This window comes from Thermobia domestica, unplaced genomic scaffold, assembly GCF_964235325.1.
Source record: "Thermobia domestica unplaced genomic scaffold, izTheDome1.hap1.1 HAP1_SCAFFOLD_183, whole genome shotgun sequence".
NCBI classification, from domain to species: domain Eukaryota; kingdom Metazoa; phylum Arthropoda; class Insecta; order Zygentoma; family Lepismatidae; genus Thermobia; species Thermobia domestica.
Window position 1 is genome coordinate 164,225 of NW_027655914.1, and position 21,614 is coordinate 185,838.

A 21,614-nucleotide genomic window follows, 5' to 3' on the forward strand; every position below is an offset into this window, starting at 1 on the left:
GAGTAAATTGCATGTTTTTTTTGCAATATAATAATACAGTTCTCATAAATTTTACTATTTTATGAAAATTAAGAAATATTTCTAAGGACTTACCACTTACAATGCTTCTGAAAGTAGTCATAAATACAACACACGAAACAAAAATAGTAGCCTATGGACGTGCCACGAGTTCGAGTCAAACTAACAGTCTATCAGTAAGTATCATTCAAAATAACAAGCCAAATGAAGGGTACACGGAAAGAAGGGGCTTCATTCAACATTTTACATTTTTTTCAGGAGAAGCAATTTAGAATGCTGATGGTCCCTTTTCTTCATGTATTGCTTCTTTCTCTTTCGTAAGTTTCTCTGCAACGAGTTACTTTACGACAATATTCGTAGTACATTTAAAAGTACAAACTAGCACCAACATGTGGTGTCCATGTCGATTTTCTCGCAAAAATTGCAATGAGCCCTTTTTTCGTGTAACCTTCAAATGATTTTTGTGTGAAATAAGAGAACACCAAGTATAGTATATTGTTTGTAAAGTTCGTAATTGTGTATTGACTTATGAAGTCCACTGTATCATAAAGTTGTTTAATGATTAATAAATAAAGGTCTAGCTACGGACCTTTAACCACAAATATCACTAATTTCGGGTTAGACTGGAAAAATAGTGGTTGTCCGACCCGCACTGCCATAACTTCTCTCTCGGCAGGGACGATCCAGGGGGCGATTGCTCCCCCAGAAGAGCAAACTTTCTTATTTTATATATATTAATAAAACATTATTTTCAGGAATGTTTGGACTAGTGAGACAACTTCCTTGATTCAGACCTTCGAAAAACTTGGATCTACACTCTATAGTTTTCAACGTTTTATTAATACGTTTTTTGCAAATAATACCCACACGTTCTGGTATCCCTACAATATATGCGTTTTTTGGGAATGAATAGCAATTATTATACTAGATCTAAGCTAATAATAATTTTGTTTCAGAATGAAATAGTTTGTTGTATTGAGCATTATTGAATAAAAATCTCGATTTTCACATGACGAGCAGATGTTATTCTAATCCTATGGCGTGCCGAATTTTCTTCGTACATATCAACGAAATCACAATCTTTTTTCTTGATATACAGAATCATGCTTCTTTGTTGGAATCACTATGAACGTCAGCTTTGACACTTAAGTTTTCTTTTTATTTTGGAAAAACGATATTTCGTTCTTTTTCGCTAAACAACACGAAGCACTAACTTTATTTAAAAAGAATCATACAGGTTAAAACCTTATTTTGTTTTTACCTTGTGAATCTATAATGTGTTTACATTTTTATTCATTTTACTTTTTCAATGATTTTCATATTTTTCAGGTATCCCCTTCAGTGTAGGTGGCGAGTTAACTCGTGTCTTCAAAACGCACCTTCTGTGCGGATGGCGTATATATACGCTTTCATCTTGCTTTGGCTATTTTGTACTGCGTATGGCGAATATACTTGCCCATAGTATGAGTAATGTTATTCAGGACAATAATTAGTGAGTTTGCGCTCACTTAGGAACCCCAAGAGACCACACAGAAAAATTGGGCTTGATCTGTTGAGGCATTCCCAAATTTTGTGTAACCTAACCATATGATGATGATGATGATGATAACCATAAATACGACAATGACAAGTTATAGTAGCTAATTAGAAGAACAAAGATCATAATGCCGAAAATTTCATTGCGATTGCATGAGAGGTTCAAAAGTTATTAAAAGGTAACAAATTCCAAAGTTCTAAAAAAAAAAACTACACTTTTTACAGCGGTTCGCATCTGAAAATTACGCACTGAAGGGGGTATATAACGCTAATATTGAAACTTGGACAATAATTTTAATATTTTAATATGTTTTACATTTTGTTCCATTTGCATGTTTTAATGTTCTATGTGCAGATATAAGCATATTCTAAAGGAGAAATATACTAACTTTTATTAAGATCTTTGATAATTATTGAAGTCAATATTTTCATGAATAGTCATTGTGTGTATACATTTACATCATATTATACAATATAAAGTGAAAAACCATTGAACTTTTATGCACGTAAATCTCACACCATATTACAGTGTTGCCAACTAACTGGTTTTAAATTTTTGGTGAGAAACCTAACTTTATCCCAATCTTATTTAACGCCCAGGTGTTCTCAACCTCAACTTCGTATGTACTTGAGAGGTCGGTCCCTTGCCGGACTTAAATCTATAAACGTCACCGGTTTATAGAAGTATTTTTATGGACGCTCTGTACATTCGTAAAGCCAGTAATTATTTTTTGATTTATACTTTATTCTGCGACGCAAATAAGTTCTTTTTTGGTGGGAACTGTTTTTCTTCCCACATAACAGGACAAAGAAGTCTTTCATCGTTATTTCACATACATCTCAAAAACGTTACTTTGTGGTGAGAACATTTTAGTGAGCGACGAAGCTTCTCAGTGTTTCTCCCTGATTTATTAATATGTAAAGAGTATGTGTTATGGTTATTTGGAACTGAATTATGTGTATTTTCCAATCATTTATGGAAATACTGCAATCCAAAGCATACAAGATGTAGGAACGACAGAAGGAAGCCAACCACATCGCTTTACCAGTTCGTTATCTGAACGTTCCCACCATAAAGTTACCGCAATATCTTGTGCGTCGTGGCCAGTGGACTTAAATTAACGTTAATTCTTTTTCATATTCGGATTGCATGTACATACAGATGATTCAACCTAAGTGCTTTTGAGAATGAACTGCCATCAATAATCAGTCGATCAGTACAGCTCGTATCTCGGACTTCGGTTTTCGAGGAGTTTTACTCCGTAATTGAGAGCAGCAACCACATACGTTGTATCTTGCATCAAGTATAATGTTGTGCTAAGGGGTATACTTTATTAGCGAGTAAAGGACCTAGCTATGGCTAGCCCCAATCAGTGAAATCCCAGGTTCATATACCTAGTGCGTCTTACGTGTTAGTTATAAACGCGCCCTCCAACATTATCTTTCCATTTTGATGGCTATATACTTATGCTGAAGACTCACGTCGATCTCTAAAGATTTTCTGGACCAGCAACCATATTAGTTCGTGGGATCATCCAGATATTACCCCCACAGTGCTAATTCCCCATGTGCATTAACGGTGTGAGAAAAATATCTATAGTGAAATCCCCATTATAAGCTTCCATATATGTATAAAAGTGATAAAGGGCTATAGTGTAGTGAAAAAGCAAAGTGTGATTTTATTAATGAAAATAATTATACATATTCAGTGTTGAGTGTTGTGATTGTTTCTCTCTGTTACTTTTAATAGTATTTTAATAAATAAGCATAGTGTATTTTAATCCAGTGTTTTTTGTTGTGTGTATGAATAATGTTTGTGTGCGTTGTGGTCTGAATGACCGTTTGATCATCCCTGAGTTTTTCGAGACGAGACCTCCAAACCTCTCGGTGCCTAATGCTCATCTCGTTATTGAGACCGGCAGGCAATTCAGGAACGATTTTGTAATCCCCTTTTGGAGATGTCCTTCAACGTCTTACGCAGGTTAAGTCAGGTCTCCGGAGAATACTCATTGGCAAAACGACGGAGAACAAACGCGGAAAGCGGTTATCGTACATCAAAGAGTTTTAATATAACTTAAATACTTGTTCCTGAGTGTAAATCATGTTCACGGGTTTATGAATATACAGAAAGACAGCACATCTTCTGGAGAATTTTCATTGTCCATTGTTTCTGTGGATGTTAGTTTTTCGTAAACACCATGAAAAACTGACGATTATAACGCATTATTGAAATGAGATCTTTTAACTTCAGGACTGATATTGGTCGTCCATGTGAACAGAGTAGTGGTATTTTTTTCAAGAAGCATATTCATGTAGAGATAATCAACCACGAGATCTCTTCTGGTTTTGGGGCGACGAAATGGCATTTTCTTGAAGTGTTCCATATGAAAACACGTATTTGAACAAGAGTATGAATGGTAGTTTTCTATCAAATTTCACAGCAATTATTTTCGTGATATGAAAGCTAGCACCAGATATTGCAACACACTATTTTACTGTACTATTTTACTGTTCAACTGCTGGTACCTCCTCTACTGCCATGCCAGTCACCATGGGTAAGTGGCATAGCTCCTTCTCTCACTCAAAATTCTGCTGAGGACGTATTCATGAACTCGGGGTATCTGCTGCAGAAAACCCAGAACTTATGTCACATCATAGATAACATATGGCAATAGAAGACTAGAAACGGGAAAAAAAATCAATTTTCGAGATTTGTGGCATTTATCTTTGTATTGATTCCCACTTACCTTGTATTGACTGTAGTTGATTCTCACGTAATTTCTTGTCACAGATTTGTTTCCTTTCGTGCCTTTTCTATTCTCTTCAGGTGCTACACCATCGTTTCTGTGGTTTGGAAGGCATGTAACATTTTATGAAGTGTTGGCAATCCCAAGACAGGTCACTTTATAGCATTCGGGAACAGTTCGAGATAACGATCCCACACATAGGCCATTGTAATTGCTGCGCTACGGGAAGACTTGCTGTTCACATTTCCGCATCATGTCACACGGGACTTCTTCTTTCTACGGCTACTCAAACATGGGCCGGGGGCGCGGTGGCTCAGTGGTAGAGCATTCACCTCCGGTGCTTGGGGGTCCCTGGTTCGATCCCAGCTCGCGCCGTGTGGACTTTGTGGTGGACAAACACCGTGCTCGTGGGTTTTCTCGGGGTTCTCCCGTTTCCTCCCACTTTCTTCATTCCACCATTTCACTCATCTCTCATTATCACCGTCTCCTTTAGCCTAACCGGCATAACCGTGGGACGTAAAACTTAAAGATTTCATTTCATTTCATTTCATTTCATTTTCAAACATGGACCCTTTTTAAGGTCAATCCTGTATCAATCCCGTTTGTCACTGGATGCTTTGCATGCTGTGGTTTACTTCCTATTGTACATTTGTTCTATATGCAGTGTTGTTGTTGTTGTATATTTGTTCGTTTCTCTGCACGAACCCCATAATTTCCGAACGTTAGAGCCTCATATCTCCCTTATTTGACAACACTGATAAACCACCTTTTGCTTATTTTATTTCACGTTTTATGCCAATTATTTTAATGTATATACTGGTATAGTTCTATTTGAGAAACTAAAAGTTTGTGTTGGGATGCCAACACTGCTTGTGTGACACTACTTTCGTGTAGTTGGTCACGTGTCTCCTTCCCGTAGATATCAGGTTACATGCATACATTTTTTATTTTCTGTGTTTTTCGGCATTTTTGGGGTATAGTTCGGCACAGCCTCACCCGGTTACTGCTTGGTATATGTATTATACGTAGCGGGTAAACAAGACATTTCAGCACCAAATGACTATCATTACGATGATTAGCGATCCACAATTAATCAGGGTACCAACTTTCATAAATATCTAGCTGTCACGGTTCGCATACGTCCTTTGTGTGTCCTTGGTCATAATGTTCTCGAAAGTTTTCGATGGCACTATAAGTATTCTTTCAACCATTCGTGTTTTATTTTGAATAATTTCATTTAAGCTATGTATGTTAAGTTGCTTCCTTTGTGCTGCTCTACGTGATCTCGTGGATAGCGTATAATGCATAGGGTCTCGTGTTCAATTTCGGGTGTTGAGAACTTTGAAAATTTGAACACATTATGATACTTGAGATTCCATCTTAAAACTGTAGATCTACGTCTTATACAGCCTCGGTGCTCAAAGGGAACCCTAATCTCCAGTCCAACCAACCGTCTTTTGTTGTAACTCATCTTTAAAGCTTTGTAATTACTTTTTGAACCATATTTGTACTGCGCTATATAATTTTAAACTTGATCATTCTTACTTACTTGTAACTGCAGCTGCCTTTGTACCTTCTTCAGTGACTTGTATAACAGCTTTCTGAATGACTGTGCTTACTACTAGTCGAGGGTAAAGGGCAATTCCTGTTAAATTTGACTTGAAATCATTGAACACGTCCTCGATACCAAGCTGAAATAAGAATTTTATCATTGTGTTGACATTCCTATTAAGAGCCTGCCTTACTAAAAATAATACAAAATTTACCATTTTTCTTTTGCTTGATTATTCATCAATGCAAGGAGATAATGAAATGCAAATCACCACAATCATAGATAATGATATTCTACAACTGAAAATATGAACCTGAAGAATGTTCAGTGTTGCCATCCATCGAAATTGCAGTATTGTCAGAAAAAACAATTTCCCTAAAATCTAAGTTAAGGGAGCGAGTAGAGGAACAAACTCAACTGCATTTGGTTACGTATCATATTGTTTTGGTTTCCTGTGAACTACTTTTTAAATAATAGTTGTATTTATTTTGTAATAAACAAAATAGTTTTAACATACAGTTATTAAAACTAAATAATAATGTTAATTAAAAAGTAGTTCACAAGAAACCAAAACAACATGATACGTAATCAAATGCAGTTGAGTTTGTTCCTCTACTCGCTGCCTTGACTTAGATTTTAGGGAAATTGTTTTTCTGGCTACACTGCAATTTCTATGGATGGCAACACTGAGCATTCTTCAGGTTCATATTTTCTGTTGTAGAATAGCATTATCTATGATTGTGGTGACTTGCATTTCATTATCTCCTTTCACTGATGAATAATCAAGCAAAAGAAAATGGTAAATTTCGTATTATTTTTAGTGAGGCAGGCTCTTAAAACTTTTTTATAACCAGGGCCGGATTAACCCATCTGGAAACCCGAGGCTAGAAAAAAAATATGTGGCCTCTACTGACTTCGCATAATACATTTCTGTGAAAGTGTAGTAAGATAGTTAAGGAAATACACGTAGTTCTACATCAACTATGCCATGCATTACATGATATATGTAATGGAACTTCCCAAATATATAAAAAATAGCAAAGTTACTCTATTCTATAATATTTTATAATTACATTAGACTGCATGCACTTTATTCGTTCTTCTTTTTTAAAACTGATTAATGCTAATTTACTAATACGGTGGATGTAACAAACGAAGAAATTTGTTCCACATATTTCTTTTTTCATATTTTATCTTATGATGATGCTTGTATCTTGTATGATTCCTTTTAGACTGCTAGTTCAGATTTTGATCAGGATGGAGGCCCCCGTCCACTTTATAGCCCCCTAAACCATCTCCCCTTAACTCTTCCCGACCCAGTGGTTTCAGTGGTGTGAAACCACAGCTTTAGCTCTTTTTCTCCGTGCAGCCTAGTGAATTTAGAAGGAAACCATCTTTTAGTATGAACTTTGCAAGCTATCTAAGGACAGGAGTTTAAATTATTTCCAGGATTTTCATTCGCGATGAAACTGTACAGCCAATTGACTTTGAAAGTTTGTTGATTTCTTTCTCTTCATAAATTCATTCTTTTGGGAAACAAAGGGTTAATCCGGCCCTGAATATAACGATGGAAGCCCTTACATTGAATTTCTTGTAATATTTACTTTTGCAACGTACAAACACATTCGTAGTACCAAATTGATATAATGAAATTAAATTGCTGTTAAATCTGCTTTCTTACTGACTAACATATCTTTAACACATTTAGCGCCGTGTGTATAAAAAATTATACACACTAGTTTTCCTTCCTGGGCCATGTGTATCAGTTTATATACACAGTCGAAATCACTGTCTGGCCATAGGAAAATCACGTGGTATACCCTCCCGGGCCAAGTTGACCTTGAGAAAGGTCATGCATTGTTATGCTCATTGACAATTTTTTCCCCTTCAAAACTTAATAGTTTTCAATTGTTGACAAATTTTAAAGCGTGTATCAGAAATTATACACGCGGCCCAAAACAACTAACTTTCTTTCTTGGTTTTGATTTGACGTAAACTTTTACCAAATTTTTGTCGCTCGTGTCATTTGTTTCTTTCAATAGACCTACAGTATAGTGTCCTCGAGTCAAAACGTCTAGCAAAACAATATGTGACAGAGAAATTGAGTCATTTTGATGGACTCTGACGCTGAAGATCTAGATGTCAATAGTTCAGAAGATGAGAATTCTGATATGTTAGTGGACTCTGACCTCGATCCGGAGTGGCTTCCTGAAGCAGCTGATGGTTCAAACAGTTTTTTTGACGAGGCTGGTGAGGGTATGGCAATTTCCGACATACTGTTTAGTTACGCAATTGAAACCAATACGGATTCGACTAATGAAAGTACTATGTCAGTGTCGCAAGGACTAAATGTACCTGATAATCCACCATCTTCACAAGAAGACAGTGTACCGGATTCGAATCTGTTAGAGAGAATTTTGTAAAACATTTCGTGGAGTAACCCACGTGACAATCACCCTGTTTTTATATTTACTGGAAAAAGTGGTATTGACCCAACTATTAGTGGTATTTTGGCTCTTGCTGATCCGATAGATTACTACAGTTGTTCATCGATCCTGAAATACTCAAGATTATGGTTGATCAAACTAATTTGTATGCAATGCAACAAATTCAAAAGGTTGACGATGTTTCTCCTATCGCAAGGATACACGATTGAACAGCTACATATATAACGGAGATGCGTAAATTCGTAGGACTTACATCTATCCCACTCGCTTACCGTCTTCTCCAATCTAAAACTCATTTGATTGGAACTTTGTGGTCAAACAGAAAACATATCCCGGTCCTGAAGCAAGTCCTTGATGCGAAATTGAAACAGAGAGAAACAGTTGGAAAAGAGACTGTAGATGGAGTGACTGTGTTGAAGTGGAATCACAATAGAGATGTTTTGATGTGTTCGACAGTACACTCCACAAATGATCACGTGACCAAAACTTCTAGAGATAAAGAAATTCAGAAGCCAAAGTGCGTAGTGGATTATAACGAACGGAAGTCATCAATCGATATCAGTGATCAGATGGCAACTTACGGAACGGCTTTGAGGCGCTGCACAAAATGGTATAGAAAGGCTGAATTAGAAATTATTTGGGGAACAAGTCTCGTTAAAGCATAATGTTTGTACAATGAAAACACAAGAAACACAGATCAATCGATTAAAGAATTTCATGAGTCAGTTCTGGAGAGCATGTTAGGTTTGACTGAAGGCAGCATAACCTGATTGACAAATATGGTGCAGGAAACTCATCGAAAAAAGGTTAGAGGAAGATGTATTTCTTGTTACAAGAGACATGACACAAAAGGATCGACAACACAAGGCAAGAGAAAGTATGCGACCCAAGTATCAACAGTTTGTGATACCTGTGAAAATAATCTGTTTTTGTGCAAGGAGTGTTTCAATTCTAGCCACTAAGAACCCTAAAATGCTCAAGATCTTTGTGTTAAGTGTAAGTTTATCAATTTAAGATGAAGACAATGTGAGAAAGTTAAAATAACAGAACAAATGATGATGAAAGAAAGTAGATTTTCAATATTCATATTTACACTCATAAAGTTCTTTTACCGCTGACGCTTATGTTTGAAGAGAGTGAAACTCGAACTGATTTGAATTCGAGTCCATCACATTCGATGGAATCCATCACAATCTGAAAAAGTGGAAATTGTAATTTTATCACATACTATAAAAATAGTTATTGTAGATTTTTAGAACTGACACTAAAAGTAAACTATTGTATTTGGTTTTCTGAATAATACATATATAAAAAAGTAAAGATATAAATACAATGATTTTCATCACTTATATTTCTGACAAATATAACATATAGGCTGAACCCAAGAGTGCGGGCAGACTCTCACGGGGTGTAGTAGTTGGAAACAACTCGCTATACAAACCTAGGTGTGTATGTGTTCACATACAAAAGGCCAGAAAAAAGTCTTCACTGTGTATCAAAAATGATACACGAAGCCCCGGAAGGAAAACACCAGATACACACGGCCTGATCGTGTAACCGTCCCAAAGACTTTGGCCCAAAAGGGTCAACCAGCAGATCTTCTTTCGGCGCTCAATGTGTTAATCTATACACAAGGGACGTTTTTAAAGTAAGGTCCCTTTTATAATAATAATAAAACAACTACTAAACATTTCGAGTATATTATATTTTTTAGAATATTCTACATAACTCCAGATACTTTTCAGCATAATTTTCGTTGATGTTGAAATATCTGTTGTGTCAGGAGACATGTTACAGACCCATGCCACAAAAACTTTTCGCTTGAGAAGCCAATATTTCTGACACTATTTTGAAAAGAACAAGGTTAAGCTTATGGAAAATTCTCTACTATCGTGGGAATAGTGGTGAATCGTGTTTTGTCACAATTTTTTATTTTTACTACACCACTGGCGCTAGCGGACAGTGATTCATTATAAACATTCTTCTTCCCTTTCTTTTAAACTATCTTAAACATTTACGAATTTAGCTACCACTCATGGTATTTGGACAGTACACCTCAGAAATTTGGCAATGAATCTACGCCGGTGAGATATTTCTTACAGTCAGAAATCGAATTAAGATCTTATGTCACCGGTAGCGAGCTGCTCGATCTTCTTGTGCTCTTCCTTCACATACCACACGCTGTCGATGTTATTACAAATGGTGACCAGAAAAATGGAAACACCTGTAGTTGGCAACACGTCAGATGTATGAGTTGGCAGTGGTGTCGTGGCGCCCGCAGCGCCGGACCGCTGGTGGTGGTGTGTTGGGTCGGTCTCCAAACTACGTCAGGCGCAGTGGAACAGCAGTATCCAGTGGCCCCAGCAGACGGAGATAGTGTAAAATGGGAGACCTCTCAGATTTTCAAAGAGGGCAAATTGTTGGTGCGCGGTTATGTGGAGTGAGTGTGACGGCAGTGGCTACTGTGTTAGGTGTGTCGCGTGGGACAGTGTCGAAGGTGATGACGGCCTACACAACACACGGGGAAAACCACATCGGGGAAGCGGAACAGTGGGCGGAAGAAAATCATGAGTGACAGGTCACGCCGGGTATTAAAGCGCATTGTCACGCAGAACCGTCGTGCCACTGCGGAGCAAGTGACTGAGGAACTCAATCAGCACTTCCCCCACCCTGTTTCGACAATCACAGTCTTCCACGAATTACATGACATGAACTTACGGGGTTGTGTTGCACGGGCCAAACCGCTCATCAGGGACCATAACGCTTTCGCACGCCGCAAATGGTGTCGCGACCATGCAACTTGGACCGTTGAGGACTGGAAACTTGTGATATGGTCGGATGAGTCATCCTTAACCCTATTCCCAACCACAGGCTGTGTTTATGTGTGGAGAACGCCCAAAGAAGCTTATGATCTGCAGTGTCTCCGCCCAACTGTGAAATATGGCGGCGGCTCGGTGATGCTGTGAGCCGCCATATCAGGTTTTCATTGGGTCCTGTGGTCACACGTAGCGGACGAATCACTGCCAACGATTATGTCGCAATTTTAGGAGACCACTTGCATCCTATGGTCCGGATGTTGTTCCCGGACAATGACGCCATCTTCCAGGATGATAATGCACCCATTCACACAGCTGGCGTTGTTGCAGCGTGGTTTGAGGAACATCGGGATGAAGTTCAACACCTCCCCTGGCCCGCCCAATCCCCAGATCTCAACATAATTGAACATCTGTGGTCCGTCTTGGAAACACGACTCCGGCGACGATTTTCACCTCCATCCTCTCTCACAGAACTGGCAGATGCCCTGCACGAGGAATGGTATAAAATTCCACTTGCTACCATTCACGACCTCTATGCCTCCATCCCACGTCGCATCAAGGCTGTTCTGAAGGCGAAAGGTGGCCCGACACCATATTAATCTGGTAAGTTGCAATTTCGTTCAGGTGTTTCCATTTTTCTGATCACCATCTCTATATTTACACTAGACTTTCGCTAATCCAGCCAATTCTTGTAAAGAGGGTTGCTGGATTAGCAAAAAGTGCCGGATTATTGAGAGTATCTGAGATTCAATTTAACACATACAATATTAAACTTCATTAAATATAAGGTTATACAGTATCACAGAAAAAAATAGATAAAGTTAATATTTGAGATTGCATGTAGAATATCACTCACTATAATCATCGTGAAACACGTTCCGAATGTTTAGTTGAAGCAATGACGATGCTCAGCGGCAGCATGGATTATCACGCAACCGCTATTCAAGCAACAATAAACGGAAGCCACAATAGTACTGTATGTACTTTTCCGTATGAACAAATACATACTACAGTATGAACAAATACAGTCGTTGATCGATTGTTGTAACGTTATGCCCCAGACGCCAGATGTGGGACTGGGTTACTGAGAGGACGAACTACTGAGGCCCGGACTAGCGCTGGTCTAGTGTATTTATACTCAAAGGTGTTGGGAAACTCTGACCATGTGCAACATTAGAAACACTCGCACCTTACTTACTTAGATAATGCCACACGGACCTTAAAAAACATCCCTCGAGAATCCTTCGTATGTTTTAGTAACGTACAGTACAGTGTATAAAGGGTGTTGATATTGTCTGTTAGGTCATTTCGGAAGAGTAGTTGAACCCTTTGAAAGTAATTTCTCAGCAAAGTACCTACTTCAATCTAGGATAATATCATTTCACATTGATTAAAATACATATCCCAAGAGGAGGCAGAAACTTAAATAGTTTTCCTTATTTATTATGCCAAAAGAAGTTACTTTCGATACTAAAGTAAGTATACACTACTATGAAGCCTTTTTTGTTGGGTCCAAAGAAATATTAACCAGAGTAGCTTGATTATACACGGTGGACCACTTACCTTGATACGCCATTGTTATATTTAAACAAATGGACAAAGGACCCTGAAATATTGTACCATGTAAAATCGGCAGGGAGACACTCTGTGACATCACAAAGTTAACAATGTTGCCAAGCTGACACAAACTATTCTTTTCCCAAATAGCACCATGTCAAGTTATTACATATTTCAAATGCGCATGCTCTAATTCAGTATATGTGCAACACGTGCATTTGCACAGGGCAGCAAATTTCGAAGGGCAGCAAAGTCTATCATAACTACGTATATTATTTAGAAAATGTATTTCTTGTTGGAAACAGACTTCATGATGATGGTAGTTAAATTTACTAACCTGATCTTCTATTTGAATAATACATTCATAAATCATGTTTAGGTCGCATTAGTTTAGGATCGCATGGGTAGTGCTAAGCCGGTAGTCAAACAAATCCCAGCATGAATTGCTTGATTGTTGTCAAATACAAGAACTCAATCCTTGAACAGTAGCAAACACCTGTTCCATTTAGTTAGTTATCACAGTTTTGATATGAAAACTAGTTCTGTCTTTGTCACAAACAAGTTCCTTATCATTAAAAGTGGAAACAAGTTTTACTCTTGATAAAAGAGTTAGTAGTAGCACTGGAATCCCAAACTGATATAATGAGATTGAAGCTCGATATTGAATTATATATATATATATATATATATATATATATATATATATATATATATATATATATATATATATATATATATAGATAGATAGATAGATAGATAGATAGATAGATAGATATAGATAAAATATTACCATCTTTCCTTTGCAGTTGTGTTTGCTTTATCTTTCACTATTATTTAAAGAAAAACAGACACAGCGAGATTGTATTTGTAGCGTTTAGTCTTTTCTGAGTGGGACTGCTTTTCCCCTTTCCTTCGTTGTTCGTAATATGGTAGCATACTTAAAATTGTGGATTTTAAAATTGGTTCTTTCTGGAGAAAGGAGGTGTGGCAAATTATAACATTGCACGGGGATACAAATTGCCTAGGTCTGGTGCTGTGCGGATGTAAAACATAAGTTTACGATACCACACTTAATATGCAATATTGCAAACTAAGGACACTTAAGTATCACAAAAAAAGGAATCAAAGTTAGAGGCTTCTACAAAAGTAAGAATGCTAGTATGACGAACGGGGCAATACATATCCAAAGTATACATTGGTGTCGAATACTACGATCATTATATGACATATTTCGAACAAGTACTAACAAAGTTACAAATAATTGACAATTCGACTTTCTTCAAAGGACTTTATTTCGAAGAAGTGTTCAGATAAGTATCACATCCAATTGCTTAAATGCTTTTCAATAGACATGAAGATCATAAAGCAGTTTACAGCAATTTGATATCTCAAATCATTCGAAAGATATGAAAAAGATGTAAAATTTGAAATATTACTTAAAGCAGCGTACTTGTAAAAACTTTTTAAAAGAATTTTTGATTTATTTTAGTTGTATAAAGTTACAATAGCACTTTTTGGTTGATATAAATATAACAGGTTTTCGAAAAAATACATTATAATAGTTTTTTACTATATCTCCAGAACGGTTTGAGATATTAAATTGCTGTAAACGGCATTGTAATCTTCACATCCATTGAAAACTGTCTATATAATTGGGTAAGGTACTTACCCAAGGAGTATTTCGAAATAAGGGCTTTCTAAAAAAAAGTCAAATTTTCAATTCCTTTTAAGTTCGTTCCCATTAATTCGAAATCCATCATATCATGATTATAGTATTAGACAATAAAACACTTTTGGTGTGCACTGTCGGGATTGTCTCACTTGCGTTGTCACTGCTGTAGAGGCCACCAAAACTGGAATGTTTGTGATACTATAGCGCCCTTAGTTTGCAACACTGAATAATAACTGTAACATTTTAAGTTTTCGTTTAACGTGTAGATTTGAAACGTCTAATAACCTAATGTAGTGTGGTTTGAAAAAAATAAAACTTTATGTTGCATTAATAACACTGTTACACTGAGAAAGATCCGTTATCCGGACAGCTGTATATTGTACAAATATACAGAATCCTCTTGCTTACTACAGAAATCAGAACGGAGCATACGTTATCCATATGCTACATACGCAACGCCCTTAGATGTTACATCATGCCGTTGTAGGATGTCTGACATCTAACAGTTTTCCGTATATCATATGCATATATTTATGTTACATTTCTCAGCTATACGTCCATTTGTATGTGAGATCCTGACCGCCTACATTGTCTCATACAGAAAGTACGTGTAGATGAAACACTTATACAAAAACTATTATAAAAGATGCGTTTTCAGTTATACGTTAAGTCCAAAAACTACAGGAATTACGCATGTAACCTTCCTTTTTAAGTACGCCACTTAATTTTTTTTCTCAGTGTAGCCTTGTGGTATTGGACGGTCAGCCAGATGATATTTCCCTGCCGATATTTGCATGGTACAAAATGTCAGCGTTTTTTGTGTATTACTTTACAAATTATAAGAGCATATCAAGATAAATGGTCCACCCTGTATAGTATACAATATGTAACTCATCTATACAATCGGTTAAAATATCCACTTTTTGCGAAATTGAAACATGTAACTCTGATAAAATTATTTACATTGAGTTCCTGTCAAGTAAGGAAGATGGAACTTTGTATATAAACTCTTCATTAAAGAAAAGCTGACCTGTGATCCAATATTTTTTTTAGAATTCCTGTTTTGGATATGAGGCAGATGGCGTCCATCACTCTCCATATACTGCTTTAATCGAATTCGGAAGTTCTGTTCAATACTTTCCAGGGTATTGCAAGCTTGCCGAATGTTGTTTGGTGTTATCAGAGCTCCAATAGCGCATGTTCTGCTGATGTACCCACATGCTCAAAAAACCTGCGCGTATACCGTTACTCACGATTTTTCGCATTTATTCAATTTTCCTTACGTTTATGGGTATAATTCAGTTATTAGTAAGTGGAGATAATAGAAAGCAATCCATCTAAGGAAATATTTCCAAAAAATATAATAAAATAATACAAATATAAGCAAAAAACAAAATTATGCTCGGTTTTGTGTATACTGGTAATCATTCTTTCGAGGGATTTTTCCAGTAGGAGAGCACGATTGCGCAGGGAATTTCAATTTTCAATTGGTTTAGTTTGATCAAGGAACTGAAAGTGGAGAAAAATATTGGAATTATTTTGTTTAAACCTAGTGTCTAGATGGTCTGCCAAATGTAAGTTAGCTTCTGTAACCAAGATGTCGTACGAAAATATAGAAACAAACAGGGAAACTCTTGTCTTGAGGTTCGAAATGACACGCACCATGGCTATGAGCATTTATTTGTTAAGAAAAAGACAACAAATAAAGGTGGGTAGAGTGGCGGACTGGTAGTTTTTATACTATGTTGACACCAGATCGAATTCCATCCCATCTTTATTTCTTTTTACAAAACGTTATAGGAAGTGTGTGATTGTCTTACTAATAACGACAGAAACAATACAATAACGTAATAAATTATTGATAGTGTCTTTTAATCGACGTTATCTCTTCAGGATTGAAGTACTATTGGTAACAGCGACTGTTTTAAGTGTACTCTTTCCCTTGCCGGTTTTACAGAGCATAAGAACTTCAACTCACTTGTGTGTGTCAGAAAGAAAAACAACATATGCGACCTGCAGTAGGGTGATCAGATTCTGACAAGCGAAAAATAGGACAGCAATATGGTAAAGACGGGGCAAACGGACATGTTAAGCAGTTTTCTGTTGCTTGTATGAATACGAATGAAAGAAAAGAACTCAAAATATTTCTTACAAACCAGTAAGCTTTGTACAAAGTAAAAATATAACAAAGAAATCAGTTTGTCAATTAGTCAAGGACATATTGAGCAATTAGTATATGTACAAGGGTGCAAGATGTCCATATGCCGTATAGGTTGGGGCAAACGGACAGTTACAGTTACAGTTTATAAACCACTAACATTGTTACAATGAATGCATACAAAGTGTGCATCACGACCATTTGGATCGGATTCTTCATGGAATCAGAAAAAAACAACATGTACACATTACCCAGTCTTCTCCCTCGAGATATCGTTTCAACGAGTTAAACTTCTAGCTGCAGCATAGGACAATGATTGCGCCACACGCGCACTAAGTGTTTTGTGACGTTGTACGAAACCATACTCCGAATCTTTACCAGCCATTTTTGCATCATTATTGAATATGTGTTTGTATTTGTTCTCAACAGTAAAGTTGTACGCCAACTTTCGTAATTCGCGTAGAGTTAACCCAAATCCCATTTCGTCCAAGGCAAGTAGATGCTTTTTCAATTCATTTCCTGCTGTGCTGAGAATGTTGTATGATTTCCAAACATTCGGATTATGTGCGATGACATAACGGGTCATCGTAGTCTATTACGAGGAACATTCAAAGTTGTCGCCTCAGTTGACAGAGGCATCTTGTCTTCACGTACGGCTCTAACAGCAGCAGCTATGGATTCATTTTCCTATTTGCATCTGTGTGTTATGCGAGATCGATAAGTACTATCTTTGGAAGAAATGGAAGTACTAATAAGAAACCCGCCTCTGAAGTAATATACATACACAGAAATATTGCTTTTCTACTTTATACTAACCATTTAGGTCACTGTCCGTTTGCCCACTAATTGAGTGGCCGTCTACCCCGCACACACATTGGTTTCATATATTTCTGACCCTACTCAATATATAACACGCAACATTTATTTACTCTAGTGGTGCGTGTGACTATCCATCTATTGTCTGCTGCTCCTCCCGCGAATGTTTAGCAACTTTCCTTCCTTGTCAAATATTTAATTTCTGAACTCGAGTTTTTAGAAATCACGTTTTGGGACACTTGCCTCAGTGTAATTGTTGCCAATTTCTTCGCAATAATGCTGTACACACACGATATTCAGTGAATTCTACTCTTGCGATGTGAAGCACGAACTATAACCAAACCCCACACACGACTCAACTCACTGTTGCCAGGTTAACATATTTCCTATTACTATATTTCTTAACTCCTGTCGGTCTGCCCCCACCGTCCATCGGCCCCGTCCTTACCATATAATAGTATGTGGTAGTTTAGTTTACTGCATCGGCAGTACTCGTGCTATTATTCATTTAACGTTAACTTTAAATTTAATCATTCATTTTCGATACAAAGAAAAGTACTGAACAAAATATTGAATGAATTCAACACAACTCCAAATGTTTTGATGCATGACAAACAGTGCTTTATTTTTATGGACGTACAGTGTAACTTCGTGTAGGGCTAACTTTTTAATCGATTTTTAGAGCGTGCGATTATTTTAAGAAATGACGGAAAATTTAGACCTGCATGAGAGAACTTATTTTGTTAGCATCACTGTCATATCTTGAAGTAAAACTCTTTCCTACCTTACCAATATATCAAGAAGCCCTTCTCAGGAAAAGAATTGTATTGCAAAACAATGGTTTGTTGATTGTTTTCCTTTCCTAATCTTTCAAGGTGTGTTATAAAATACAACAGTTCATCATTCAGGAAAAGAGTGCATGCGATTCAAAATGTTGTGAATAAAGAAAGAAACATTAGAATATTGCAAATAACTTACTGTAAGTCAGGATATTTCACAGGACATTTTAAAAAGAATATTTCTCGATTTTCCAGGCGTCTTCGTAACGCGCAGGGCTGCTCATTAAAAAACAGTACTGTACTGCGAAAATTAGTACGTGTGGTAACCCTAACCTGCAGCCTTGCAGATACAAATGAAATAAAATGTTTGAAATTTTTGAGTATTACGTCCTACGGTTATGCCGGTTAGGCTAAAGGAGACGGTGTTGATGAGAGATGAATGAAATGGTGGAATGAAGAAAGTGGGAGGAAACGGGAGAATCCCGAGAAAATCCACGCACACGGAGTTTGTCCATCACAAAGTTCACTTAGCGGGAGCAGGGTTTGAATTCGGGACCTTAAGCACCAGAGGTCAACGCTCTACCACTGAGCCACCGCGGCCCGCTACAGCGAATGAAGTAGAATAGTTTGTTGTCATGAAAAAATGGAAAGGAAAAGACTGATGTTAAATTACTGTTCTTGTGTGTGTGTGTGTTCCTATTTAAAGCATTGACTTTCTCTCTCTCTCTCTCTCTCTCTCTCTCTTTGTACACAAGTGCAAGAAATGCAATCACAAGTCTGTGTAAGGAATAAAGAAGGCTTCTTTGAAGAAAACTAAATTATGCAGGTCTAGGTGCGTACAACACGAATGCTTCCAACAGATAGCATAAATATGAATGATAATCATACCATTCTTCTAAATTATACAGTAGCATGAAAAAGCTGATATTAAAATGATATAACAGACAGGCACAAACTTTCTTTCTAGCATGACAACACATAAAACGTAGCTCATTAAATTTTTGCGATTACAAATTATTACCTTACGTTTCGGTGTAGACCTTACGAGCGATGAAAGAAGAATGTGTGGTGATAGTGATAAAAATCAAATTCGAGATTTCAATGAATTCAAGTTTCATGGCAACTATATATTAAAAATTGATTTTTTGATGTCTGTCTATCGTTCATCTGTCCGTTCGTCACGCTTTTACATGCACTCAAATAGAGGCTATACTGTTCAATGTTTGCACCAAATTCTAGACATGAGGTTTTTATAACATTCTATTGTTTCGAATTTTCCTCCGACACCTAAAAATAAGAGTAGTTTACTGAAGGATGAAAATTTAAAATAATTAAATTTTCTCAAAAACAGCTGTAAGGATTTTGTATATTCTTTTTAAATATATATTTTATCAACACCCCTCCACCGTAGTATGAATCATTGATGTGAAAAAATACATAAGGTGTAATTTACCGTATGGGATGCTGTTTTTTGAACAATTTTCTGTCACATTTCATAAATAAACGAATCATTAATAACCTAACAATATGACATAACTCGTTCGTCATGGAGACATTAACAAGGGGTAGTTTACTCTTAGAGTAACCATTTCCCCCGACGATTTTCCCATTAACGCCTCAGGTAATTTTGTTCATATCTCGTTAAAATATGTCATTACTAACCATAAACATCGAGGAGTGGTTTTCTCAAAGAGTAATTTTTTGACAATTTTCTTAGTAATAAGTAGATACCGAATGCTAAGGGTTTAAAAACCTGGAAAACAGGCACTCAAATAGGCAGTAAAATGGGGAGTAAAGTGTAACTCGAAGTAATGAACATATATTAAATACTGAATACAATTAAAAATAAATTCGTCATAGGTAATGTTCCAAGAATATAGAAACATACCTACTTGCTAACTTTTATTGTATATATAAAACCGAATTGACATGCATTCCATATATATTTGATAAATACATTTTATATAGCACTTTATCAGTACACTTAACAGTCCAAAGTTTCACAGCACTTTATGTAATTGTCTCATGTGTGTTAGCTCTCTCTTTTCCCGCTTAATGTGAGATGTTACAAAGCTTGTTTTTACTTTATCCTTCAATTCAAAACTTCGCACAGCACATTTTACAGCGTTTCACATATACCATTTACTAAATCTATTCACAACCTCAAAACAGTTGTAGTTTTCAGAAAAATAACCTTATTGTGTTGATCTTCGAACGAAAATGTTGTTTAATATATCACACGACCATGTTGCCATTTAAAATAAACAAGTTGATTCCAAGATGGTGGAGAACAACCTTATACACGTCATAATGTTTCCTCCTTGCACCATCATTGATCTCAATTGGCTTCAGATCGACTGCATTTACAGTTTCTCAAATATTTAGCCCGGTCCAGATTTTGAATTTCACTTAACAAAGTATTATCTTCCAATTACTTCGGACATTTGTACATTTTCCAAAATGGGGAATAAGAAGTTGTGGGATTTTAGTATGTCATTTAAGTAATATCTATCAACGTCTATGTCAAATTTTAACTTGTTAATAATTACATCCTAAGATCAATAAAATTTTAAATCAGTTTGATGGTAGTTTTCTGAATTTTAGAATGTAGAGCTAAATATTTGTAAAAGTATGCGTTTTATGAAAACTTGTTTCTCTTTAAAAAATATTGTGTTATCTATGATCTATAAAACGACACTAAGTTTGTCTCTTTACGTTCAACCATAGAGAAGATATTGCTATTTTATGTGGGTATTGTTCATTTGACACATCCGGCTGCCATTTTCCAATATGGCAGTGAAGGGCACCTGAGATTTCAGTACACTTTTAGTATGTTGTTTAAAACATCATTCCCGACATCTGTACCAATTTTCAGCGTGTTACTAATTTGTTCCTTTCTTCATTAAAGTTTGAGCTTCATATACTGCACTAGTAGGAAATATTACGCACTAAAGCAATTATTTAGGCAGGAAGGGGCGAAACGGGCAAAATAAAATTGGCTTAAATAGAAACTATAACTCCCGATATAAACTTTAAAACGTTATTTTTAATCATATCTTTAAGATTAAAGAATATACTTTTTGCTAACATTCGGTCTCTAGTACTAACTGAGACGAATTTGTTCTAGTTTCAGTAATAAACATTTGAGTAGTAACCCAACAATATAGCATAATTCGCTTGTCCCGAAGAGAAAAATCCAAAAGAGGTTTACTTTAACGGTGAAATTTCCCCGACGATTTGCTTAAAAAGGACTCGAGCTACTTGTTTCAGATTTCCTGAATTATTTACAATATGGCATAAATCGTTTATCCTCAAAATTACAGATAGAATAGTTTACCTTTGGGTGTAAGTTTTTCCCGATGACCTTTGCAAAAATAACTCAGGAGATGTTTGTTGTTCATATTACATAGTAAATGTTACATAAATAACCTAACGATATGGTATAATTCCATCATCCTAAAAATCTAAAAGTGGGAGTAAGAATCTTACTTTTAGGAGTAAGTTCTACCTTGCGAT

The 21,614-nt window shown here is 36.4% G+C and overlaps 1 protein-coding gene across 1 annotated transcript in view; it reads right to left on the reverse strand.

Annotated features, from left to right (window-relative positions):
• Window positions 1-21,614, reverse strand: part of LOC145676507 (leukocyte elastase inhibitor-like) — a 119,224-nt gene that overhangs the window by 20,111 nt on the left and 77,499 nt on the right. The window contains exon 7 of the mRNA XM_081747325.1: window positions 5,851-5,992. Within this exon, the coding sequence (XP_081603451.1) occupies window positions 5,851-5,992 (142 nt within the window). The remainder of the gene's footprint in view (window positions 1-5,850; window positions 5,993-21,614) is intronic.